Consider the following 22585-nt stretch of genomic DNA (forward strand, 5'->3'; position numbering starts at 1 on the left):
GCTGGGCGTGGTGGTGCATGCCTGTAATCACAGCTACTTGGTGGGCTGAGGCAGCGAATCACTTGAACCCAGGAGGTGGAGGCTGCAGTGAGCTGACATCACGGCATTGCACTCCAGCCTGGGTGACAGAGTGAGACTCTGTCTCCAAAAAAAAAAAGCCACGTAATGCTAATCATCTCCACATAAGCAGTTTATGTCTCCAGGAAATTGCCTATCACCGTAAAAATGGATCTCTTGCAGTTCCCTCCTATTTTTCACTGTGTTTAGTGCAATACTGTAAATCTTGAATAACATCATGGGACCCATACAAAGTGCTGCTAGTAATGCTGGAAGTGCTCCCAACAAGCACAGAATAGTCATGATACTTCAAGAAAAAGCTGAACTGCTTGATATGTACCATAGACTGAGGTCTGCAGCTGCAATTGTCTGCCATTTCAGACAGACAACATAAACTTAGTGATCGATACACACAGTACAGTACCGTAAATGTTATTTTCTTTCTTGTCTTAATAGCATTTTTCTCTAGCTTACTAGAATATAGTATAAAAAACACATAACATATGTAATTATGTTTATGTTATCAATAAGGCTTCAGGTCAACAGTAGGCTATTAGTAGTTATGTTTTTGGAGAGTTAACGGTTATACATGGATTTTCAACTGTACGGGGGCAGGGGGGTGTGGTCAGTGCCCCTAATCCTGTAGTTCAAGGGTCAATTGTATACTGGAAACAGCCAATAAGTTGACTACAATAAATGTTTGAGAAGATGGAATAGAGCAAGATGGATCATTGCTTCTTTCTTTTAAGATAAACCAAGGTATTGATACATGTAATAACTTACTTTTGTTTTTATTTTTTGAGATGGAGTCTCGCTCTGTCGCCCAGGCTGGAGTGCTGTGGCGCGATCTCGGCTCACTGCAAGCTCCACTTCCCAGGTTCAAGCGATTCTCCTGCCTCAGCCTCCAGAGTAGCTGGGATTACAGGCGCCCACCACCAAGCCTGGCTAATTTTTTTTTTTTTGTATTTTTAGTAGAGACGGGATTTCACCGTGTTAGTCAGGATGGTCTTGATCTCCTGACCTCGTGATCTGCCTGCCTCAGCCTCCCAAAGTGCTGGGATTACAGGTGTGAGCCACCACGCTTGGCCTATTTTTATTTTTTTAAATGTAAATTTAATATATATATATAAATTGTGGCCGGGCACAGTGGCTCATGCCTGTAATCCCAGTACTTTGAGAGGCCAAGGCGGGTGGATCACTTGAGGTCAGGAGTGATCCACCTCCTTTCCATGGGGAAACGCCATCTCTACTAATAAAAATACAAAAAAAATTAGCTGGGCGTGGTGGCGCGTGCCTATAGTCCCAGCTAGTTGGGAGGCTGAGGCAGGAGAGAATTGCTTGAACCCAGGAGGCAGAGGTTGCAGTGAGCCAAGATCACGGCACTGCACTCCAGCCTGGGTAACTCTGTCTCAAAAAAAAAAAAAAGAATAATAATATATATAAATTGTAAGATATAGGTAAGTATAAAAAAACCTAATCCTGGCCGGGCACGGTGGCTCATGCCTGTAATCCTAGCACTTCGGGAAGCTGAGGTAGGAGGATCAGGAGGTCAGGAGATCAAGACCATCCTGGCCAATATGGTGAAACCCCGCCTCTACTAAAAATACAAAAAAAATTAGCTTGGCGTGGTGGCACATGCTTGTAGTCCCAGCTACTTGGGAGGCCGAGGCAAGAGAATCACTTGAACCTGGGAGGCAGAGGTTGCAGTGAGCTGAGACTGCACCACTGCACTCCAGCCTGGTGACAGAGCAAGACTCCATCTCAAGAAAACAAAACAAAACCTAATTCTTCAAAGATAACCAGTGTTAACATGAATGTTTTCCAGATATTAAAAATCCATATACTCTATGTATTCAGGCATGTATTTATATGTACATTTTTTCCCTTTAACAAAAATGGAATTATTATACATGCTGTCCACTGGATGAATTCCTACTTATCCTTCAAGATTCAACTCAAATGCGAATTAAAACCTTGCTTCTGTATATTCCCACAGCTCCTTATACACATGCTTGATATAGTATGCATCAGTGTTAACACTCTTGTTTCGATACGTTCTCTAGTGTCCATAAAAATGCACCACTCACACCTCCCCCTGCGGGGATATTACCTGACAACCCCTGCTGCTGCTCTATGAATCCAATACTGCATTCACACCAATTCCCACGAGTTGCTCCCAGTCAATGATGGAGTACAGGATACTTACACAGGCCCATTTCTTTGAGACACAGGACTCCTCTGATAGGTAACTATGGCAAGGACTCCTGTTTGGCCCTGCCTAAACTTTTTTGGAACTGCACTGCAGCCGGGCGCGGCGGCTCATACCTGTAATCCCAGCACTTTGGGAGGCCGAGGCAGGCCGATCACGAGGTCAGGAGTTCAAGACTACCCTGGACAACATGGTGAAACCCCGTCTCTACTAAAAATACAAAAAATTAGCCAGGCTTGGTGGCAGGCGCCTGTAATCCCAGCTACTCAGGAGGCTGAGGCAGGAGAATCACTTGAACCCGGGAGGCGGAGGTTGCAGTGAGCCGAGATCGCGCCACTGCACTCTAGCTCGGGAGACGGTGTGAGACTCCGACTCAAAAAAAAAAAAAAAGATAGAACGACACTTTAGTCTAAGACTTTTCCTACCCAATCTGCCCTCCTTCCTGTTCTCATTCACAGGGGTTAGACCAGCATTATGCTCTGATGGCTATTCCGGCTTCTTCTAGTTCCTTCCTCATTTTCCTTCACTGAATCTTTCTCCAGTAAAGATCTTACATGGCTAATCATGTCCTGGCATCTATTCAGAGGACCCAAACCAAGTCTCCCCCACTAAAATGAACATTTCAGGAAGGCAAGGGCTCTATTCTAATCATCTTTGTATTTTAGTATCTAGGCAGCCCAACATTTCAAAGAGTCTTCTCAACAGACTTGCTAAACAACTGCTTTAATTTCGTTGTGTATTTTTCACCAACTCACCTAGTCGGGAGCCTTTTGAGACTTCTTCCAGCAGCCATGGCAATTCAACCCACTTTAGCTGGGAAATCAACTCTAATTTTGAAACTGGAAAGTCTGCTCATAGAGAAAAGAACAGAAAATTGCTGTTTTGCATAGAGTAAAGATATCCCAGCATTCACATATAGCCTTTGGTTCTCCAAGGAAGATAAAAACATGCTACCAAAATACACAGACATAAATACTGGAACTTGAGACAAAAATGGGAAAAGGTATTCCACTGATGAAATCAAAATGATGCTTCACATTTCCAATTCAATGAAGCAAAGACCTTTTCTAGAAGATACACTGCAGAAAAGCACATTTTCAGAACCAGTTTTTAGGATTAGTCCTATCAGTCCCTGGGTCCCCAGCCAAAACCAAGTACTTCACATAGCACTTACCTTTCAATAAAAGGGAACAAAAAGAGACCCAAGGTTAAACGCTAGGTAATGAAGAAAAGGTGTCTTTACCCAGAAATTCTAGGTTCCTGAGGTTTTCCAGTAGCACTTCCTTATATAGCTCCTTTTGAAAAGGCTCCAGCTTCTTCCACTCTCCTCTTGAAAAGGTCACAGCTACATCCTTCAATGTTATAGATTCCTAGAACACCAAACAGCTCTTTTGTATTGGATTATTCCCAAATAGAACCTAAGTACTTTTTTTTTTTTTGAGACAGGCTATTATGGCTCTGTCGCCCGTGTTAGAGTGCAGTGGTGCTTCATGGTTCACTGCAGGCTCAACCTCCTGGACTCAAGTGATCCTCCCACCAGTAGCTGGGACTGCAGGCACGTGCCACCATGCTTGGCTTATTTTTAAATTTTTTGTAGAGGCATTGTCTCACTATTTGCCCAGGCTGGTCTCAAACTCTTGGGCTCAAGTAATCCTCTGTCCTCTACCTCCCAGAGCACTGGGATTACAGGCCTGAGCCACTGTGCCCAGCCTGGATAGGATATAAAGAATGGTTTGGATAGCATGCAAGTTTTTAAGAATTCCAAAGAAAGCTACGGAGCGGCTAATCATTCTATGACTGTTATAAGTGATTCAGAACAAGGGTATTACACAATCCCTGCCTCTTCCATTCAGTCTCTAGTGTTAAATACTGTACAAGAATTATCTGGAATGTGTAACATTGATCAAGTTCACCCTAACACATAGATTTCTAGGACTAAAATATTAAATGAAGGGTATGATTTACATTCCTGAACCCTAAATTTGCAGAATTAATGTAAGCTTACTACAGGTAATAACTGTATAATAATATCTGCAACTACATTCCAAATTTTAACTTCCAATTATGAGCAGCAATTATCTTCCATCATATTCAGAGAATCTATGTTCAACAACATACTGACACTTGCAATTACTTCACAATTACAAACAAGAATACTGACTCACTAAAATACACTTTCCTTTTTTTTCTTTTTTTTTTTTTTGAGACGGAGTCTCACTGTGTTGCCCAGGCTGGAGTGCAGTGGCATGATCTCAGCTCACTGCAACCTCCGCCTCCTGGGTTCAAGCGATTCTCATGCCTCAGCCTCTCAAGTAGCTGGGATTACAGGCATGCACCAACGCACCCAGTTAATTTTTGAAATACACTTTCTATAGCATTCTCTGCATGCTTTTTATAAGGCAGTAGAGCCGAATGGCTATTGGTATGTGTATTACCTTCCTCTGGGAGCTGTAACAAATTCCCATAACCTTGGTGACTCAAAATAGGAATTTGTTCTCTCACAGTTCTGGAGGCCAGAAGTCTGAGATCTAGGTGTTGGCAGGGCTGTGCTCCCTTCAGAGGCTCTGGGGGATAATCTGTTCCTTGCCTCTTCCTGCTTCTGGTGGCTGCCACAGTTCCTTGTCTTACGGCCCTATCACTCCAAACTCTGCCTAACTCTTCACATCACCTTCTCTTTGTGTTTTCAATCTCCTCCTGCCTCTCTAGCAAGGACACTTCGGATGGCATTTAAGGCCCACCTATATAATCCAGAATAAATTCCTCATCTTGTTTTCTTTTCGTGAGACTGGGTCTCACTTTGTTACCCAGGCTGGAGTACGGTGGCGTAATCATAGCTCACTGCAGCCTCAACCTCCCAGGCTCAAGTGTAAGACTATCTTTCCCCCTTACAGCTCTACCACCTCAGATCCCAGGTAGCTGAGACCACAGGTATGTGACTATGCCCAGCTAATTTTTAAAATTTTTTATATAGACGAGGGTCTCGCTATGTTGCCCAGACTGCTCTCGAACTCCCAGGCTCAAGCAATCCTCCCACCTCGGCCTCCCAAAGTGATGGGATTACAGGCATGATCCACTGTACCCAGCCAAGGATGTTCTTTATCATGTTAAGATTTAAGGACATGTATTTCTGTCTGGGCACAGTGGCTAATGCCTGTAATCACAATGCTGTGGGAGGCCAAGGGAGAGGACTGCTTGAGGTCAGGAGTTCAAGACTGGCCTGGGCAACACAGCAAGACCCCAACTCTACAAAAAATATTTTAAAATGAGCTGGGCACAGTGGCGTGCGCCAGTTGTCCCAGCTACTCATGAGGCTGAGGAGGGAGGATGGCTTGAACCCAGGACTTCAAGGTTGCAGTGAGCTATGCTTGCACCACTGCACTCCACTCCAGCCTAGATGACAGAACAAGACCCCATCTCTTAAAAAGAAAAAGAGCAAGGCTGGATGCAGTGGCTCACACCTGTAATCCCAGCACTTTGGGAGGCTGAGATGGGTGGATCACCTAGGTCAGGAGTTTGAGATCAGCCTGGCCAACATGGTGAAACCCCGTCTCTACTAAAAATACAAAAATTAGCCGGGCATGGTGGCAGGAGCCTATAATCCCAGCTACTCAGGAGGCTGAGGCAGGAGAATCGCTTGAACCTGGGAGGCGGAGGCTGCAGTGAGCCGAGATACCGCCACTGCACTCCAGCCTGGGCAATGGAGTAAAACTCTGTCTCAAGAAAGAAAAAAAAAAAAAGAAGGAAATGAACTTCTATTTCACCTGACTAATTTTAATAGTGGTAACTGCTGAATTTTAGTAAGTGTTTTTGTTTCATTACAATCAGACTCATGGCATTCTGTGAACTGAAACAAAATTGCATGTGGAAAATGAGGCATCAGTTCCTTGAAAGGGAGATTACATTTATTCTATTTTTTTTAGAGACAGGGTCTTGCTCTGTTGCCCAGGCTGGAAGGCAGCAGTGGCATGATCATAGCTCACTGCAACCCTGAACTCTTGGGCTCAAGCGATCTTCCTGCCTCAGCCTCCCAAAGTGCTGGGATTACAGGTGTAAGCCACCGTGCCTAGCCTTTTATTTTTATATCTTTATACCACTCAGTAGGAGCTCAATTAAGTATTCACTTAGGAATAAAAACCATCAAAGGAAACTTACACAGGACTCAGTATTGGGACAAACAGTGACCATTTTATCCTCTTTTGAGTTCTCCTCTTGGGAAACAGTAGAATCTTGAGAGACTGGATCTAGGAAAGGGGAGAAAACCAGTCCAGTCGTTCATACAGATTCCTCAGACTAAAAATCTTTATATATATATATATATACACTTCTAAGTGATAAACAGGAAAAAAACTAAGTCAGTTTCTCCTACTATACTCACAACACAAAATAATTCTGTGACTCCAGATATGTGGGGGTGTTTCCCCCACACCCAGCAGGCAATTCTGTGTTGGACTCCCCAGCAGGCACCAGCTGGGTGTCCTCTAATTCATTTCTAACGCTATCTACCTGGAGATAGCATCAGTTCCCAAAGGTTAAGGCCTCAGTCCAAGACTGACCTCCACTTCAGATGCCAGTCTCATGTCCGACCCTCCAGGGCTTTTGACCAACAAGATACAAATTGGGGTTCCCATGAGCCCCTCCCTGGGTTCCAATAATTTGCTAGAGTGGCTCACATAACACTTTACTTACGTTTACTGGTTTAATGTAAAGGGTATTACAAAGGATACAGATGAACAGCCAGATGGATGAGGCATTGCATAGGGCAAGGGGCTTGCTGCTTCCATGCCATCTCTGGGTACACAGCTCTCCAGGAACTGCCACGTGGTTAGCTATCTGGAAACTCTCATGAGCTGTGTCCTTTCGGGTTTTTATGGAAGCTTCATAGACAGGCATGACTGATTAAATCACTGGTCCTGTGATCAACTCAACCTTCAGTCCCTCTCCCCTTTGACAGGTTGGGGGGTGGAGCTGAGTTCCAACCCTCTAAGCACTGGGTTGGTTCCCCTGGCAACCAGCACCCTTCCCCAATTCCAGGGTTATCTAAGGACTTTCCAAAAATCACCTCATTAACATAAACTCAAGTGTGGTTAAAAGGGGCTTATTATAAATAACAAAAAGACTGTCTTTCTCCTTTATAGCTCAGGAGCTGTTTCAGGAACCACGGACAAAAGGCCAAATATTTTAACAAAAGATACTCTTACTGCTCTAATCACCCAGGAAATTACAAGGGTTCTAAGAGCTCTGAGCCTCTCTGGATAAAAAGGTCAGAAGAAACAAAAAGTTGTCCCACTCTTTAAAATAGAGAACAGCCATAGATAAAAGTTTCCTGTGAAAACCTAGGCATTTCCTCTTAGCTCATATAAAAATCTTTTCAAATCCTAAGCTCACGAAAACTTCTTTCTATATACCCTCAGTTTAAAAATATTTAATTTGAACAATAATGAATTTTGAAGTATCCTAATTTAAAAGATGTAGTAAGGTAAAACTGTGTATTCTTCATAGTCCTAGTACAAAGCCTTGCTCAAGAGTTGCTCAAACCTGCTAACTGAATGAAAGCACCAGGTTAGTCTCAAGAGTTGACTCCACCAGATTCCTTAAGACAGAGAAGAAGCATCTAATAAACTCATAGGAACTAAATGTATGCAGTATCTTCAGATTGGCCCATTCTGGGCATACTGCCTATGAGTGATCCCTGCTCCACAAGGAGCAGTAAAAAATACATACATAAAAACCCTCGGATGTCAACAGCTCTTTTTCAATTAAGAAAAATTATTTTTTCAAATCATACTCTACCTTCTTATGAAAAGAATTTTAGGCAAATTTAGTGATTAGACAATCAATAAAAATTAAGAATTAGAATTATGTAATCAAAGAGTAAAGTGGGGTGAATTTAAGAAAACTGTTACACCCTACAGAATCCTAGAAATCAATCCTTTTTTTTTTTTTTTTTTTTTTTTTGAGACGGAGTTTCGCTGTTATTGCCCAGGCTGGGGTGCAATGGCGTGATCTTGGCTCACTCCACCTCCCGGGTTCAAGCGATTCTCCTGCCTCAGCCTCCAGAGTAGCTGGGATTACAGGCGTGCACCACCACACCTGGCTGAGTTTGTATTTTTGTAGAGACGGGGTTTCTCCATGTTGGTATGGCTGGTCTCAAACTCCTGACCTCGGGTGATCCACCCGCCTAGGCCTCCCGAAGTGCTGGGATTACAGGTGTGAGCCACCGTACCCGGCCCGAAATCAATTCTTTATTGCAGGGGCCTCCACAAAGAGGCCCTAATTTTGTAGAAGCATGACACTGCAGTGACAAATCACAGAGGAGTCAGGAAACCCAAATTTGAGATACACTAATTAGCTGCGTGATGGCGAATTAAGTGTATGGAGGTAAATACTATTTATTTCCCTATCTCAGAACTCTTCCAGAATACAAACTGTCACACATATATGTCAGGAGCCCTATGGTAAATAATATACTACAAATATTCCAAATATATTTGGAATGCAAATATTCCAAATATATTTGGAATGCAAATATTCCAAATATTTGTAGCATATTACACTGCAAAATACAAATATTTGTATCATATTTGAGAACATAAATAGCTACAAATTTGAGAAAAAAGGCGAGCCACATTCCCTGAAAGGACTACTCACCCTAGAAGACTTTACATCAATATTTTATAATGATATCACCGTAATTCAGTTTATAGTTTAACATTTATATTTATAATATGTAATTACATACATATATCCAGGTTTTCCTGCCCTAAGGCTGTGGAACTGCACTATAAAATAGTTACTAGTCGCATGTGGCTATTTAAACTTTAAATTTGATTTAAAAAATTCAGTTCCTTATTTGCACTAGCTGCTTTTCATGTACTTGAATTGCAAAACAGTGCAGAAACATTTCCATCAGCAAAGACACTCACAGCCACCCTCTAGCAACGTGCTAGTCCACACAATGGAACTAGGCATTAGGGCCTGAGCTGGTTGATTTGCCTGTGACTCCAAACACTTTCACAGATAACTTGTGTTCTTGAAGGGGATGGGAAAGAAATTACTATTTCTTGAGCATCCACCATATATTATATCCTATCTTGTCTCACCTTTACAAGAAAACTACAAGGAAGATAAAATCCCTTTTTAACAGATAAAAATATTTACATTCTGAGAGTTTACACAGCTTGCCCAAAATCACACAGTAAATGGCAGGGCTGATTCAAACCCAGTCCCAACTTCTAACCTCAGACTCCTCTTTAGCAGTAAATTGCCTTCTTTTGAGGAATTTACTTTCGGACTTTGAGGCAATGTCTCCCGCTTCCTCCCTCCATCTATAAATCTCACCTTCTTTTTCTTCAAGCATCTGGGTCAAATCTTCTATTAGGGTCACCACTTCCTCACTACTCTCAGGATGTTGTGACTTTACCCAAATCCTGATCTCCCCAGGCAAAATGGTCAGGAACTGCTCAAACACCAGAAGCTCTAAAATCTGTTCTTTCGTGTGAATGTCTGGTCTCAGCCACTGATTGCAGAGCTCCCAGAGTTGACTCAGAGCTTTCCTGGGTCCAGCTACTTCTGAGTAACAAAACCACCTAAACCTCTGTCTGAAAGACTCTGCATCAGCAGCATTTCCTCTTAAAATAGCTTCTTGTTCCCCAGAAGTAACCACTCTTGGGACCTCATTTTGTTCAGTCGAGGCCAGAGTTTGAGGTTCTGGTGAGATGGCTGTCATCTTGTTCAAGGGCACTACAGCTTGCATTGTGTCTCAGGGGCAGGAATCCAGTCCCTTCACACTCTAGTTGAGTATCAGTACAGTCCACCAACAGGCACTATACACAGCCAGGAATATCAAAGGTTCCAGGAATCCAGTTTACAGTCCTGCAGAAACTGTCAAGAAGAAATATTAAGGCATTAAATAAGTAAAAAAACTGTTGTTAGTCCTAAAAACATCGTTCTTGGTTTGGTTCAGAGAAATATATCCACACACATACCAGCAAAGGCCTAGAAAAGCCCTGCTCAATTAAAAGGATAATTTTCTTTCTTTTTTTTTTTTTTTTTTTTGAGACGGAGTTTCGCTCTTGGTGCCCAGGCTGGAGTGAAGTGGTGCGATCTCGGCTCACTGCAACCTCTGCCCCGGCTGGGTTCAAGTGATTCTCCTGCCTCAGCCTCTTGAGTAGCTGGGATTATAGGCGCCCACCACCATGCCCGGCTAAGTTTTGTATTTTTAGTAGAGACGGGGTTTCGCCATGTTGGTCAGGCTAGTCTTGAACTCCTGACTTCAGGCGATCCACCCACCTCAGCCTCCCAAAGTGTCAGGATTACAGGCGTGAGCCACCGTGCCCAGCCATAATTTTCTTTATAGTCAAAAACCAGGGAGCTACTTAAGGGTTAAGGAAACAGTTGCTTTAGATTCAATACTCCTCCTAAACAAAATGTTATCAGAAAAGGTTCACAAGGGGACCCAGTCACAAAGCTATTTAACAACTCCTACCCTTTCTTAATGAAAGGGCACACATTTCTCACCAGTTGCTCAACTCAGAAGCCCAATTTAATATTTGACTTTAAAATTTCTCTTCCTCCTTACTTCTCCCATCAATCGCCAAGTTCTGGCGATTTTATTTCCTAAGAACCTCTCCATTCTATCCTACTGAAACTGCCTAAGTACAGGGTTCTTCACTCCAGTCTCACACTGTGGCCAAAAAATTCCTTCTAACATGCAAAATATGATCTTATCACTCCCCGGCTTACAGTCCCTCCCCAGCCACCGAACTGTCTCTCGATAAAGTTCACATGCAGGGACCATGGCATTGTGATCTAGAGACACCGTCTGATGACCTCACCTCTTGAGCTCTAGCTACCCGATTGACACTACAGCCATAAATTAGTATCTCCTCTCTCTCTACATACTCTCCTAGCCTTTGCACCAAGGCTATTCCCTCTCCTCGGAATGTTGCTTTCTTTCTCCTACCAAACTTTTATTCGTTCTTTAAAGCCTGACTCCTTTCAACTGTCACTTCTGGTGTGATGCTCTGCTTGATCCCAAAGCACTCCTTTGCACACAGACTGCCCTGTGTTGCATGCATTCATTCATTCTACAAGTGACTGAGCAACTACAATGAGCTGGAACGGGACCAGGGGCCATGAGCTGCGGGGCCAGGCGTGGACAGGCCTGAAAGGGTCCTCACGCTCACAGAGGGTCCAGGAAATGACAATACAGCCGGAGCGGGACTACAATGCGACAAGTGAAGGATGTGACAGCCTCGCATTGCAACTACCATACCAATAACAACCCACTTCCGAGTACAGCGCCCGGCACACAGCAGCATGACGTCATTTATTCCTCTGCCAAATATTAGGCGCCCACCACGTACCTGGCGCCGTGCTGGGCACCTGGGGCTCCGCGATGACTAAGACACTCGGCTCCGTCTACAGGGAGTTTACATAGGAGGCCCGGTGAAAATGTGACGCAGCCAGAGGATCTCAACCAGAGGGAAGAAAAAAGGAGAGATTTCACCCCCCAGCGGTCCTCTGGCAATGTCTGGACACATTTTTGGTTAGCTCGACTGGGACGAGAGGTGGTACTGTTATCTAACGGGCAGAACCAGTGACGCTGTTACACATCCTGCAACAACGGGAGAGCCTCCCCCTCACCGCCACACCACACAAACAAAACAAGGCATTATCCCGCCCAAAATGTCAACAGTGCCCAAGTGGCGCACGGAGGGATGGAGGGAAGCCAACGGCCCCATCCCGCAGCGGAGTGCGCACCTCCCACAGAAGCAGCAGCAGCAGCGCAGCGCACAGCCCGTTGGTAGGCTGCTCCCGGCCCCCATCCCGCCCCAGGTGCGCCCTCGGAGCCGGCGACCCGGCCACGGCCCCGAAACTCGGGGCCCGGGACGACCAGTACCTGCATCAGCATCCGCAAACAGCACCAACGCCACCGCAAACAGCTTCCAGAAGCTTGTCCCGCAGCGAGTGCGCGCGCAAGCCTGCGGGGACCACTGCGCCTGCGCAGAGGCGCTGAACCGGACTCCCCGAACGCGCTCGTGCAGCTTTCCGAAAGTCTGCGCTTTCCATAGGCTCCCACCTGCCTGTTGCGCATGGTCACTGGGAAGCGGCTAGTGGGCTCGGCTGCAGAATTATTGCTGCGCCAGAGGCTCAGAGGCCTAGAATCATATGAGGTTTGCAGATCCAGGAGGCTCCGTCTGTTTAGTAACCTCAGACCTTCCCTACCCGCTCCCATCACTTCCATTCCCTGAAATCTAAGGTGGAAAAATCCACCGCAGAAGCATATTACCGATGCATTTAATGCAAGCCATAATTAATGCCACAACTTGAGTTAAACACATATTAATCTTATGACTTCCACACCTGCCCCCATGGTCCAGTCCACCCTCATGGCTCACCTGGATTATTGCAATAGCTTCTTGATTATACCTTACTTCTCTTGGCTATTCTCCACAGCCAGACGGACGCTTTAAAAACGTCAAATTATGACCCTCCTTTGCTTAAAACCCTGCAATGGTTTCCCATTTCACTCAGAGTTAAAACCCAAGTCTTTATAGTGGCCTACAAGGCCTGATGGAATCTAGCCCCTGTAACCTCCCGCACCTCTTCCCCACTTTCCTGCTCCAATCTTGATAGACCCCTTCCTCTTCTTGTAACCTGCCGGGTACTTCCGGCTGACCTGCTCCTTCCCTAAGTGGCCATACGGCCCCGCTCTCTCATCCCTTCAGGTCTTCTCAATGAAGCTCTCCCACCATTCCACTTAAATAGGAATCCCACCTTACTCTTGTTTCCTCTTCTAACATGCCCTATAGGTTTGTTAATTTATTTTTTTACTACTTGTCCGCCTTCTCCAGTAGAATACTAATTTCAGAAGAGTAAGTATTTTTATTTCATTTGTTCTAGGTTGTGTGTTTAGGTCCTGGAACAGGACTTGGCCCATGGCAGGCACTCAATAGATATTTGTTGAGTTTATGAATGAGTATTTGCATGGATTATTGGGGGCATCGCAAAAAGGGCCAAAGAACTCCAGAAAAATTGTTTGGAGGGTTCTAATAACTGGATGATCCCTGAAGGGGTGGAGTTAGGAGAGAAAGACTAGATTCATTCTAGACTGAAGGAGCAAGGTGATTCAAGGCCCTGAGACTTCAAAAGGGCAGAGCAAGCTCAACTAAATGAACCACTCCTCTCAAAAGGAGTGGGCTTATCACAGGCAGCAAGTCAAGCTGAAGAGACAGGGCTGAGAATGGCCGGGCGCGGTGGCTCATGCTTGTAATCCCAGCACTTTGGGAGGCTGAGGCGGGTGGATCACCTGAGGTCGGGAGTTTGAGACCAGCCTGACCCATGCGGAGAAACCCTGTCTCTACTAAAAATACAAAAAATTAGCCAGGTGTGGTGGCACATGCCTATAATCCCAGCTACTCGGGAGGCTGAGGCAGGAGAATCACTTGAATCCGGGAGGTGGAGGTTGCGAAGAGCCGAGATCAGGCCATTGCGCTTTAGCCTGAGTAACGAGTGAAACTGCGTCTCAAAAAAAAAAAAAAGAGAGAGAGAAAAAAGAAACAGGGCTGAGAATGAAGACAAAAGTTTTCTCAGTCCCGAGTCCCACGGCATATTCTCCTTTACCCACCTCCCCTTGGCTGGCTTATACACATCAGGAAGAAGCTGGAGAAGGCAAAGGAATAGGAAATGTCTATTGGCTCATTATTTTAACCAGGCAAGTCAGAGGCACTTTACTTAGTGGTTCTCAAGCTTTACTGTACTTTAGAATCACATGGTGTTCTTTATTTGAAGACAGATTTTGGAACCTTCTGGCCCTCCCCACCCATCAACTTGTTGCAGGTGATCTTGTATTTTGAGAAACACAGTACTAGTTGAAATATTCTGTAAGTAAATGACATGCTACCTATGAATAAATTACCAGGAAAGAATGGCATCTTTTTGGAACTGGTAGTCAAACTATAACTTTTGATTAAAAGTAACCATCATGGTAAGGAGTGATGGACTGTGCATCAGGAAGGAAGCAGGAAACTACAAATCAGTTCCACTGGTAAGCAAGCTGGTGGGATCTCTAAACAGGAAAACATACTTAGGAGAACTTTAAGTGAGCTGTTTGTTTGTTCGTTTAACTGTTCTGGTTTCAGTATGGAGAGTAGATTAGAAAGAAGTAACACCAGAGATAAAAAGACTTTGTCTTATCATAATCCAGGTAGCATGATGGTGACATAAAATGAAGGTGGTTTAAAAGGTGATGGAAGGGCCGGGCTGGTGGCTCACGCCTGTAATCCCAGCACTTTGGGAGGCCGAAGTGGGCGGATCACGAGGTCAGGAGATTGAGACCATCCTGGCTAACGTGGTGAAACCCCATCTCTACTAAAAATACAAAACTTAGCCGGGCATGGTGGCGCCTGCCTGTAATCCCAGCTACTCAAGAGGCTGAGGCAGGAGAATCGCTTGAACTCAGGGGGGCAGAGGTTGCAGTGAGCCGAGATTGCGCCACTGCACTCCAGCCTGGGCGACAGAGTGAGACTTCATCTCAAAAAAAAAAAAAAAAAAAAAAGTAGAATCCTACAGTACATATTCTTCATATACTATGACTTCTTTCATTCAACATTATGTCTGTGAGATTTATCAATATTGTTGCATGTGATTATACAGTGTTTATTTTCATTGCTGCATAGTGTTCTCCTATGATTTTTTTGTGTGTATTTGTTTTTTTTTTTTTTTTTTTTGGAGACGGAATGTCGCCCAGGCTGGAGTGCAGTGCAGTGGTGTGATCTCAGCTCAGCTCACTGCAATCTCCACCTCCCAGGTTCAAGCAATTCTCCTGCCTTAGCCTCCTGAGTAGCTGGGATTACAGGGGCTCACCACCACACCTGGCTAATTTTTGTGTTTTTAGTAGAGATGGGGTTTTGCCATGTTGGCCAGGCTGGTCTCAAACTCCTGACCTCAGGTAATCTGCCCACCTTGGCCTCCCAAGGTGCTGGGATTACAGGGGTGGGCCACTGCGCCTGGCCTGACCTGTTATTTATATTAACATTTCCTGTTTTCTTAGACCCTTGCCCAGCCTCTGTTCCCCTATACAGAGGTGGGGAGGAAGTATGTATGATTGTGTATCTGTAGGGGAGAGTCTGTCTAATTTTCCTGTCTTCTTTCTTTTTTTCTTTTGTTTTTTTTTTTGAGACGGAGTCTTGCTGTGTCACCCAGGCTAGAGTGCAGTGGTGCGATTTCGGCTCACTGCAACCTCCGCCTCCCGGGTTCAAGCAATTCTCCTGCCACAGCCTCCCAAGTAGCTGGGATTACAGGCGCCTGCCACTGCGCCCAGCTAATTTTTGTATTTTTAGTAGAGATGGAGTTTCACCATCTTGGCCAGGCTGGTCTTGAACTTCTGACCTCGTGATCCACCCGCCTCGGCCTCCCAAAGTATTGGGATTACAGGCGTTACCCACTGCACCCGGCTTCCCTGTCTTCTTTCTAGACTCACTCCACTTTAAAGAAACTGAAGACCCAAGGTCCTGCCCACTCCTCCCCATACCCTATTTTTTCGAAAATGAGACCCAGAGCAGGGAGGGGCTTGCCCAAGGTCACTCAACTGGTAGATTGGAAACTGACTGGCTCTGAGCCCAAGGCTTTTAGGAGAAAGGAGCACATCTTCCCCATCTCTAGAGGGAGGAGGACAGGCTGGGACTCTGATCAAGGATCTAAGACAGGTGTTTTAAAACTAGTTGTTGTTTAATTGCCAAACTGTCCAAAAGAAATATTACAGATGAAAGAGGTGCATTCCTGATTGAAGTCCTGGCTTCCCCACCTAGCAGCTTTGGAGTTATCTCCTTAAGACCCTCAGGGCTCTTGTGCATCCACTTTGGAGGCCTCTGAGCTCTAAAGGTTTGAGCTGCCTCAAGGACACCAAGTCCTTGCTTCCAAGTGCCTCCAGTCCTGGTTTAGCTGGGACTCCAAAGATCCCAGAGCCAGTTGAAGGTCATGATTTCCACTCTAGGGGAGCTGACCCTCTCCTGAAAAGAAATAACAAAAAACTCCTCTTGCCTGGCTCTGTAGAGCCACAGAGGGTGGTATATTCCAGAAAGAAAGAAAGAAAAAAAAAAAAATAGCAAGCAAGTGAGCTACGAAGCTCCCATAAGGATCCACTAGAGAGAAAGGGGATAAAGACAAAGAGTGTGGGAATATGCTGTAGAGTGAAGACTGAGAAACTAGGGGGAAGCACAAGTGGAGAAATTAGCCTTAAAACTGCCAGAGCCAGCGTGCAGTGTTCATCGTAATAGCAGGGAAGGAGGCAAAGAAGGGGGTAGATGCAGTTGGATTTGGAACTGGTATCTAATGGATCCTGCTGAGATCCACTATTGGGACCTCCCCAGAAGGGAGATAGGGGTGGGATCTGAAGCTTGATAAGAGTAGATTAGGTTTGGCCGGGCGTGCTGGCTCACACCTGTAATCCCAGCACTTTGGGAGGCCAAGGCAGGCAGATCACGAGGTCAGGAGTTCGAGACCAGCCTGGCCAACATAGTGAAACCCTGTCTCTACTAAAAATACAAAAAAAAAATTAGCCGGGCATAGTGGTACACGCCTGTAGTCCCAGCTACTTGGGAGGCTGAGGCAGGAGAATTGCTTGAACCTGGGAGGTGGAGGTTACAGTGAGCTGAAACCACGCCATTGCACTCCAGCCTGGGTGACAGAGCCGAGACTCCATCTCAAAAAAAAAAAAAAAAAAAAAAAGAGAGTAGATGGCTGCTGGGAGAATATGAGTTGATCACAAAAACACAGAAGGATTTCCCTGCAGTGTTAAGGGCCCATTTGAGGTTAGAAACCCCCATTTTATGTTACATCAATATGTACATTAAATGATTTTTCTCAAGGTACACAACATAGCTCCAGAATAGGTACAGGGAAGAGGGACAGTTGAATTGATCCAGGGGATGGGAGTTGTAGCATAAGTTTGACAGGAGGACAGTGGGATAACCAGTTGAGGATATGAACAAAAGTTTGTTTAAAATGATTTATGATGGAGTCCAATTTGCGTAAGGAAGATGAGGATAAGAGTTAGTTAACATAAAAGAAGAAAAGAGAGCTGGGCATGGCGGCATGCGCCTATAGTCCCAGCTTCTCAGGAGGCTGATGCAGGAGGATTGCCAGAGGCCAGGAGTTCGACACCAGCCTGGGCAACATAGTGAGACTCTGTCTCTTAAAAAAAGAAAGAATGAGCCAGGTGTGGTGGCTCACGCCTGTGATCTCAACACTTTGAGAGGCCGAGGTGGGTGGATCACTTGAGCCAGGAGTTCGAGACCAGCCTGGGCAACATAGCAAGACCCATCTCTATAAAAAATTTTAAAAATAGCCGGGCATGGTGGTGCATGACTGTGGTTCCATATACTCAGGAGGCTGAGGAAGGAGGATCTCTTGAGCCCAGGAAGTTGAGACTGCAGTGAGCTCTGATTGTGCCACTGCACTCCAACCTGGATGACAGAGTGAGATCCTGTCTCTAAAAAAAAAAAAAGAAAAAAAAGAATGAACGAATGAAAAAGAAGAAAGTAGAGAGATTAAAGGACAAGCGAAATCAAAGCATCAAAGCTTAATAAATAACGTACTTATGGCCAGGCGCTGTGGCTCACACCTGTAATCCTAGCACTTTGGGAGGCTGAGGCAAGTGGATCACCTGAGGTCAGGAGTTCAAGACCAGCCTGGCCAACATGGCGAAACCCCATCTCTACTAAAAGTACAAAAAATTAGCCAGGTGTGGTGGCAGGCACCTGTAATCCCAGCTACTTGGGAGGCTGAGGCAGGAGAATCGCTTGAACCTGGGAGGCGGAGGTTGCAGTGAGCCGAGATCACCCCATTGCACTCCAGCTTGGGTGACAGAGCAAGACTCTGTCTCAAAATAATAATAATGATAATAATAATGTACTTATAAAGTTAAATATATACTTACTATATGACCCAGCAATCCCACTTCTAGGTATTTACTCATGAAAAATGAAATCATGTCCACAAAAATATCTGTCTGGAAATGCTTATGTATGTTTTATTAACACTTGCCAAAAACTGCAAATAACTCAAATGTGTAGCAACTAGTGAACAGATAGATAAATTGTCTTACATTCATACAATGAAATACTACTCAGCAATAGAAAGGAATGAACTACTGATGAGGGAGCAGGGACCCCTCTTATGGGCCTGTAGGCCCCCCTCACACATGAAAATAAAGGAAAATCTTGAGTTCCTTCAAGCGAAATTCCAGGCACTTAGCTAGCCCTGAGAAGTAAGTGAACCACTTGATAAGCAAGAAGGGGGTAATAGTAGCGTAAAACAATAGCCAAGGAAGTTAGAATCACAAGATGTTTGGTTCCCTATAGAAACTAAAGATAACATCATAACATATGTTCCTGAGTTGTTAGAAACTCAGACCCCCACCAAACAGATCTGCTGTCTTGTAGAATTCAGATAAGGGGGAACTGAGGACTAAATTCTGACTGCTCTTCTTTGTTCTAAATTTCTTCCTGAGAGGCATAAAGGAAGTCATACCCATGGGCCAGAGCTAACATTCTTTTCTGCTGATCCCAAATTTTTAGACTTAAAAAAAAAATTTTTTTTTTTTTTGAGACGGAGTTTTGCTTTTGTTGCCCAGGCTGGAGTGCAATGGCGCGATCTCAGCTCACCACAACCTCCGCCTCCTGGGTTCAAGCGATTCTCCTGCCTCAGCCTCCCAAGTAGCTGGGATTACAGGCATGCGCCACCACACCAAGCTAATTTTGTATTTTTAGTAGAGACGGGGTTTCTCCATGTTGGTCAGGCTGGTCTTGAACTCCTGACCTCAGGTGATCCATCCTGCCTTGGCCTCCCGACGTGCTGGGATTTCAGGCGTGAGCCACCGCGCCTAGCCGCTTTAAAAAAAAATTAAAGCTTTACCTCCTTAACCAATCAGAAATCAGAAAACCTTTGAATCCACCTGTGACTTCTGGGCTTCTGTTTTGAGAGGTCTAGCCTTTTTAAGTCAACTCAATGTGTAGCCTCCATATATTGATTTATGATAGTGCCTGTAACTTCTGCTCCCTGCCTTTAAAAACTCTTACATATAAGCCATCCAGGGGGTTGGGTCTTAAGCATGAGCTGCGCAGTTCTCCTTGCTTGGTGCCCTGGAGATAAACACCCTCCTTTCTCCTGCTACAAACCTCAGTGTGGATGTTTGGCCTTACTTGCTGGGCAAGCAGACCCAGTTTGATTTGGTAACAGATACATGCAATGATGTGGCTGAATCTCAAAAGCAGTATGCTAGGTGAGAGATGCAAGATGCAAGAAGGTAGACCCTGTATAATTCCATTTATGACATTCTAAAAAAAACAGAATTATAGGGACAGAAATCAGATAAGTGGTTGCCAGGGGATGGGAGTGTAGAGAAGTGCCCAAGGGAATTTGGGGGATAATGAAAATGGTGGTTACATGATTGTATTTACCTGTCCAGTTGAATATTGCATTGTATAGATTTGTCAAATGGAATTGTGCACCTTAAAAGTGTGAATTTTACCTCAATAGAAATGAAAGCATATTTCCACACAAAGACTTAGATATGATTGTTCACAGCAGCTTTATTTAAAATAGTCAAAACCTGTAACTATCTGTAATGTCCAGCAAATGGTGAGTGGATCAACAATAGTGGTTCATCCACAGGATGGAATACTGCACTATCCACTGATAAAAAGGAATGCACTATTGATACATGCCACAACAGGGATGAAATCTGAAAGTGAAAGGAATGAAAAATGTATAGTATAACATTCCATTTATAGAAAATTTGAGAAAATATAAACTAATCTGAAGTGATAGATCAGTTGTTGCCTGTAAAGGGAGGAGGTGGAGAGAGGGAGAAATTACAAAGGGACATCAGAAAACTTTTGGAGGTGACAGATATGTTCATTATACTATTGCAATGATGGTTTCATGAGTGTACAAGTATGTCAAAATTCATCGGCCAGGTGCAGTGGCAACTTATCAAATTGTACTCTTTTTTTAAAATTTTTAATTTAATTTTTTTTTTTGAGACGGAGTCTCACTCTGTCATCTAGGCTGCAGTGCAGTGGCATGATCTCGGCTCACTGCAACCTCTCCTCCCAGGTTCAAGCGATTCTCCCACCTCAGCCTTCCGAGTAGTTGGGATTACAGGCACGTGCCACCATGCCCAGCTAATTTTTGTATTTTTAGTAGAAATGGGGTTTCACCATGTTGGCCAGGCTGGTCTCGAACTCCTGACCTCAGGTGATCTACCCACCTCGGCCTCCCAAGGTGCTGGGATTACAGGCATGAGCCACCGCACCTGCTCTGTACTCTTTAAATATATGCAGTTTATTGTTCATCACTTAAGCCTAGATAAAGCTTTAGAAAATTATACGGCAATAAACTTGACTTTGGGAAAAGAAGGGGTGCACGGAAAAAACGTTCAAGGAAATGAAAGGCCAAAGTGCGGGATGGCTCCATGGATGGATGTCAGCATCCAAGATACTCCAAGACTTGGGATGTAGGGGAAGATGTAAGCTAAGTGAGCACTGATATGGGAGCAGCTGGAGGAGCAAGGGTGCTGAGCCTACCAACTGTCCCAGTGGCAGGCCAGGTGTGAGAGATCTAGCAGTTTATACTAGTGAGGGCTGCACAGGGAAAAACATCAGATAAGGTAGGAACATCAGATAAGTGTTAATAGTGTTAAAAGAAAAACTTCAGACAAATTAAATTTGACAGAGTTTTTTTTGAGCAAAGAATAATGCATGAACTGGGCAGCCCTCAGAACCAGAAAAGGTTCAGAGAACACAGTGTGGGCCGGCAGTGTTTAAAGACAGAAAATGGAAGTGAGGTACAGACACTGCTGGATTGGCTACAGCTCTACTTTGCCTTATATGGGCATGGTCTGATCAGTTGGCAGCCTGTGATTGGCTGAAGCTTAGCTGCTGTGATTGGCTGCAATTCAGCTATTTGTTTCAAAAGTATGCTCCCAAGTTAGGCTTTCAGTTTGTTTACGTGCCAAGCTAGGTTGCAGTTCCTTATGTAGGGACTCGAGGTACAGAGGCAGCCTCAGGCCAAATTTAGTTTAACAGTCCGTTCTGTGAAGCTGTTGAGGATGCAGGGGAATTTGTGAAGACTAAATCGGTTCCAGAGGCCTCAGTGGAGGGTTTGAGGGTGGTTGTGAGAGGGTGGGTCAGCCTGGAAAGAATGCATGGAAGCGTGGGGTTTCTAGCACAGGAAGAGAAGTATCCCACCTTCTCTTGGGGCAGGAGGGCAGGGGCAGAAAGGGACTGGGATTATCAGAGAGACAAAGCATTTCTTAGTCTAGGGTAAATTCAAACTGGATTCCAGCAATTATTTTCCCTCTGCCTGATATTTGTTGACCTAGAGGAAAGCAGCTTAGGCAAAATTAATATAAGCAGGGAGTTTATTTGAGCCAAGTTTGAGGAAGCACAGATTCATGTTGCCTTTTATACACTCTGATTAGCAGCACTTACAAGAGGTTTTTGTTTTTGTTTTGTTTTGTTTTTGAGACAGGGTGTCACTCACAGTCTCTGTTGCCCAGGCTGGAGTGCAATGGTGTGATCGCAGTTCACTGCACCTCGACCTCCTGGACTCAGGTGATCCTCCCACCTCTGCCTCCCAGGTATCTGGAACCACAGGTATGCACCACCACTTGCACAGCTAATTTTTAAATTCAGTGGGATCTCCCTACATTACCCAGGCTGGTCTCAAACTCCTGGCCTCAAGCAATCCTCCTGCCTCCGCCTGCCAAAGTGCTGGGATTACAGATGTGAGCCACCTTGCCCAGATGGATTTTTCAGGGAAAAGAAGAGGTAGTTCCTAAGTTATTTACCAATAATTCACATTAAAATAACATATTGATTGGCTATACATAATTTTTTGTATCACAAATTTCAGGAGCATGAAAATAATGGGTGAGACAGCTAGTCAGGCTTTAAACAGTTGCCACCAGGTATGGGTGTGGGGGCTGACTCATGTTTCTCTTGCAGACCTCACAGTGCTCAGACTGCTGTGAGCCATCTTTCTTTTCTCATATTGATAGTATTGTTTGCCTACAGATCTTTCTTACCTTGTAGATACTGGCCCAGTCCAATTACAAAGCTAATCTAGGCAGAGGCACAGTGGATGGCTATGGGTGGGCCTTGGAATTCTTTGAGGCCCCTTCCTCCCCATGAAACACACTGGGCACTTATGTTGCTCCCACTTTCTCTCAGTCTCCTTTGAGGCCACATGACCTGGGAGTCATTTTCCATGCTCAACATTGGATGCCAGCCCTCCCCAAAAGTCCTCATTGGT

At 44.7% G+C, this 22585-nt stretch overlaps 1 protein-coding gene across 3 annotated transcripts in view; it reads right to left on the minus strand.

The window, feature by feature from the left end:
- ZNF483 (zinc finger protein 483) overlaps nucleotides 1-12257 on the minus strand; it is a 51770-nt gene extending 39513 nt beyond the window's left edge. For all 3 annotated transcript variants that reach the window (XM_016961421.4, XM_054658942.2, XM_528388.8), the window contains exons 1-5: nucleotides 12168-12257; nucleotides 9605-10147; nucleotides 6419-6507; nucleotides 3510-3636; nucleotides 3022-3114 (exon numbers count right to left, since the gene is read on the minus strand). In XM_016961421.4, the coding sequence (XP_016816910.1) occupies nucleotides 3022-3114; nucleotides 3510-3636; nucleotides 6419-6507; nucleotides 9605-10019 (724 nt within the window). In that variant the 5' untranslated portion in view covers nucleotides 10020-10147; nucleotides 12168-12257. The remainder of the gene's footprint in view (nucleotides 1-3021; nucleotides 3115-3509; nucleotides 3637-6418; nucleotides 6508-9604; nucleotides 10148-12167) is intronic.
- Between the last annotated feature and the right edge of the window lie 10328 nt (nucleotides 12258-22585).

Source organism: Pan troglodytes, chromosome 11 (genome assembly GCF_028858775.2).
Source record: "Pan troglodytes isolate AG18354 chromosome 11, NHGRI_mPanTro3-v2.0_pri, whole genome shotgun sequence".
Lineage (NCBI taxonomy): Eukaryota > Metazoa > Chordata > Mammalia > Primates > Hominidae > Pan > Pan troglodytes.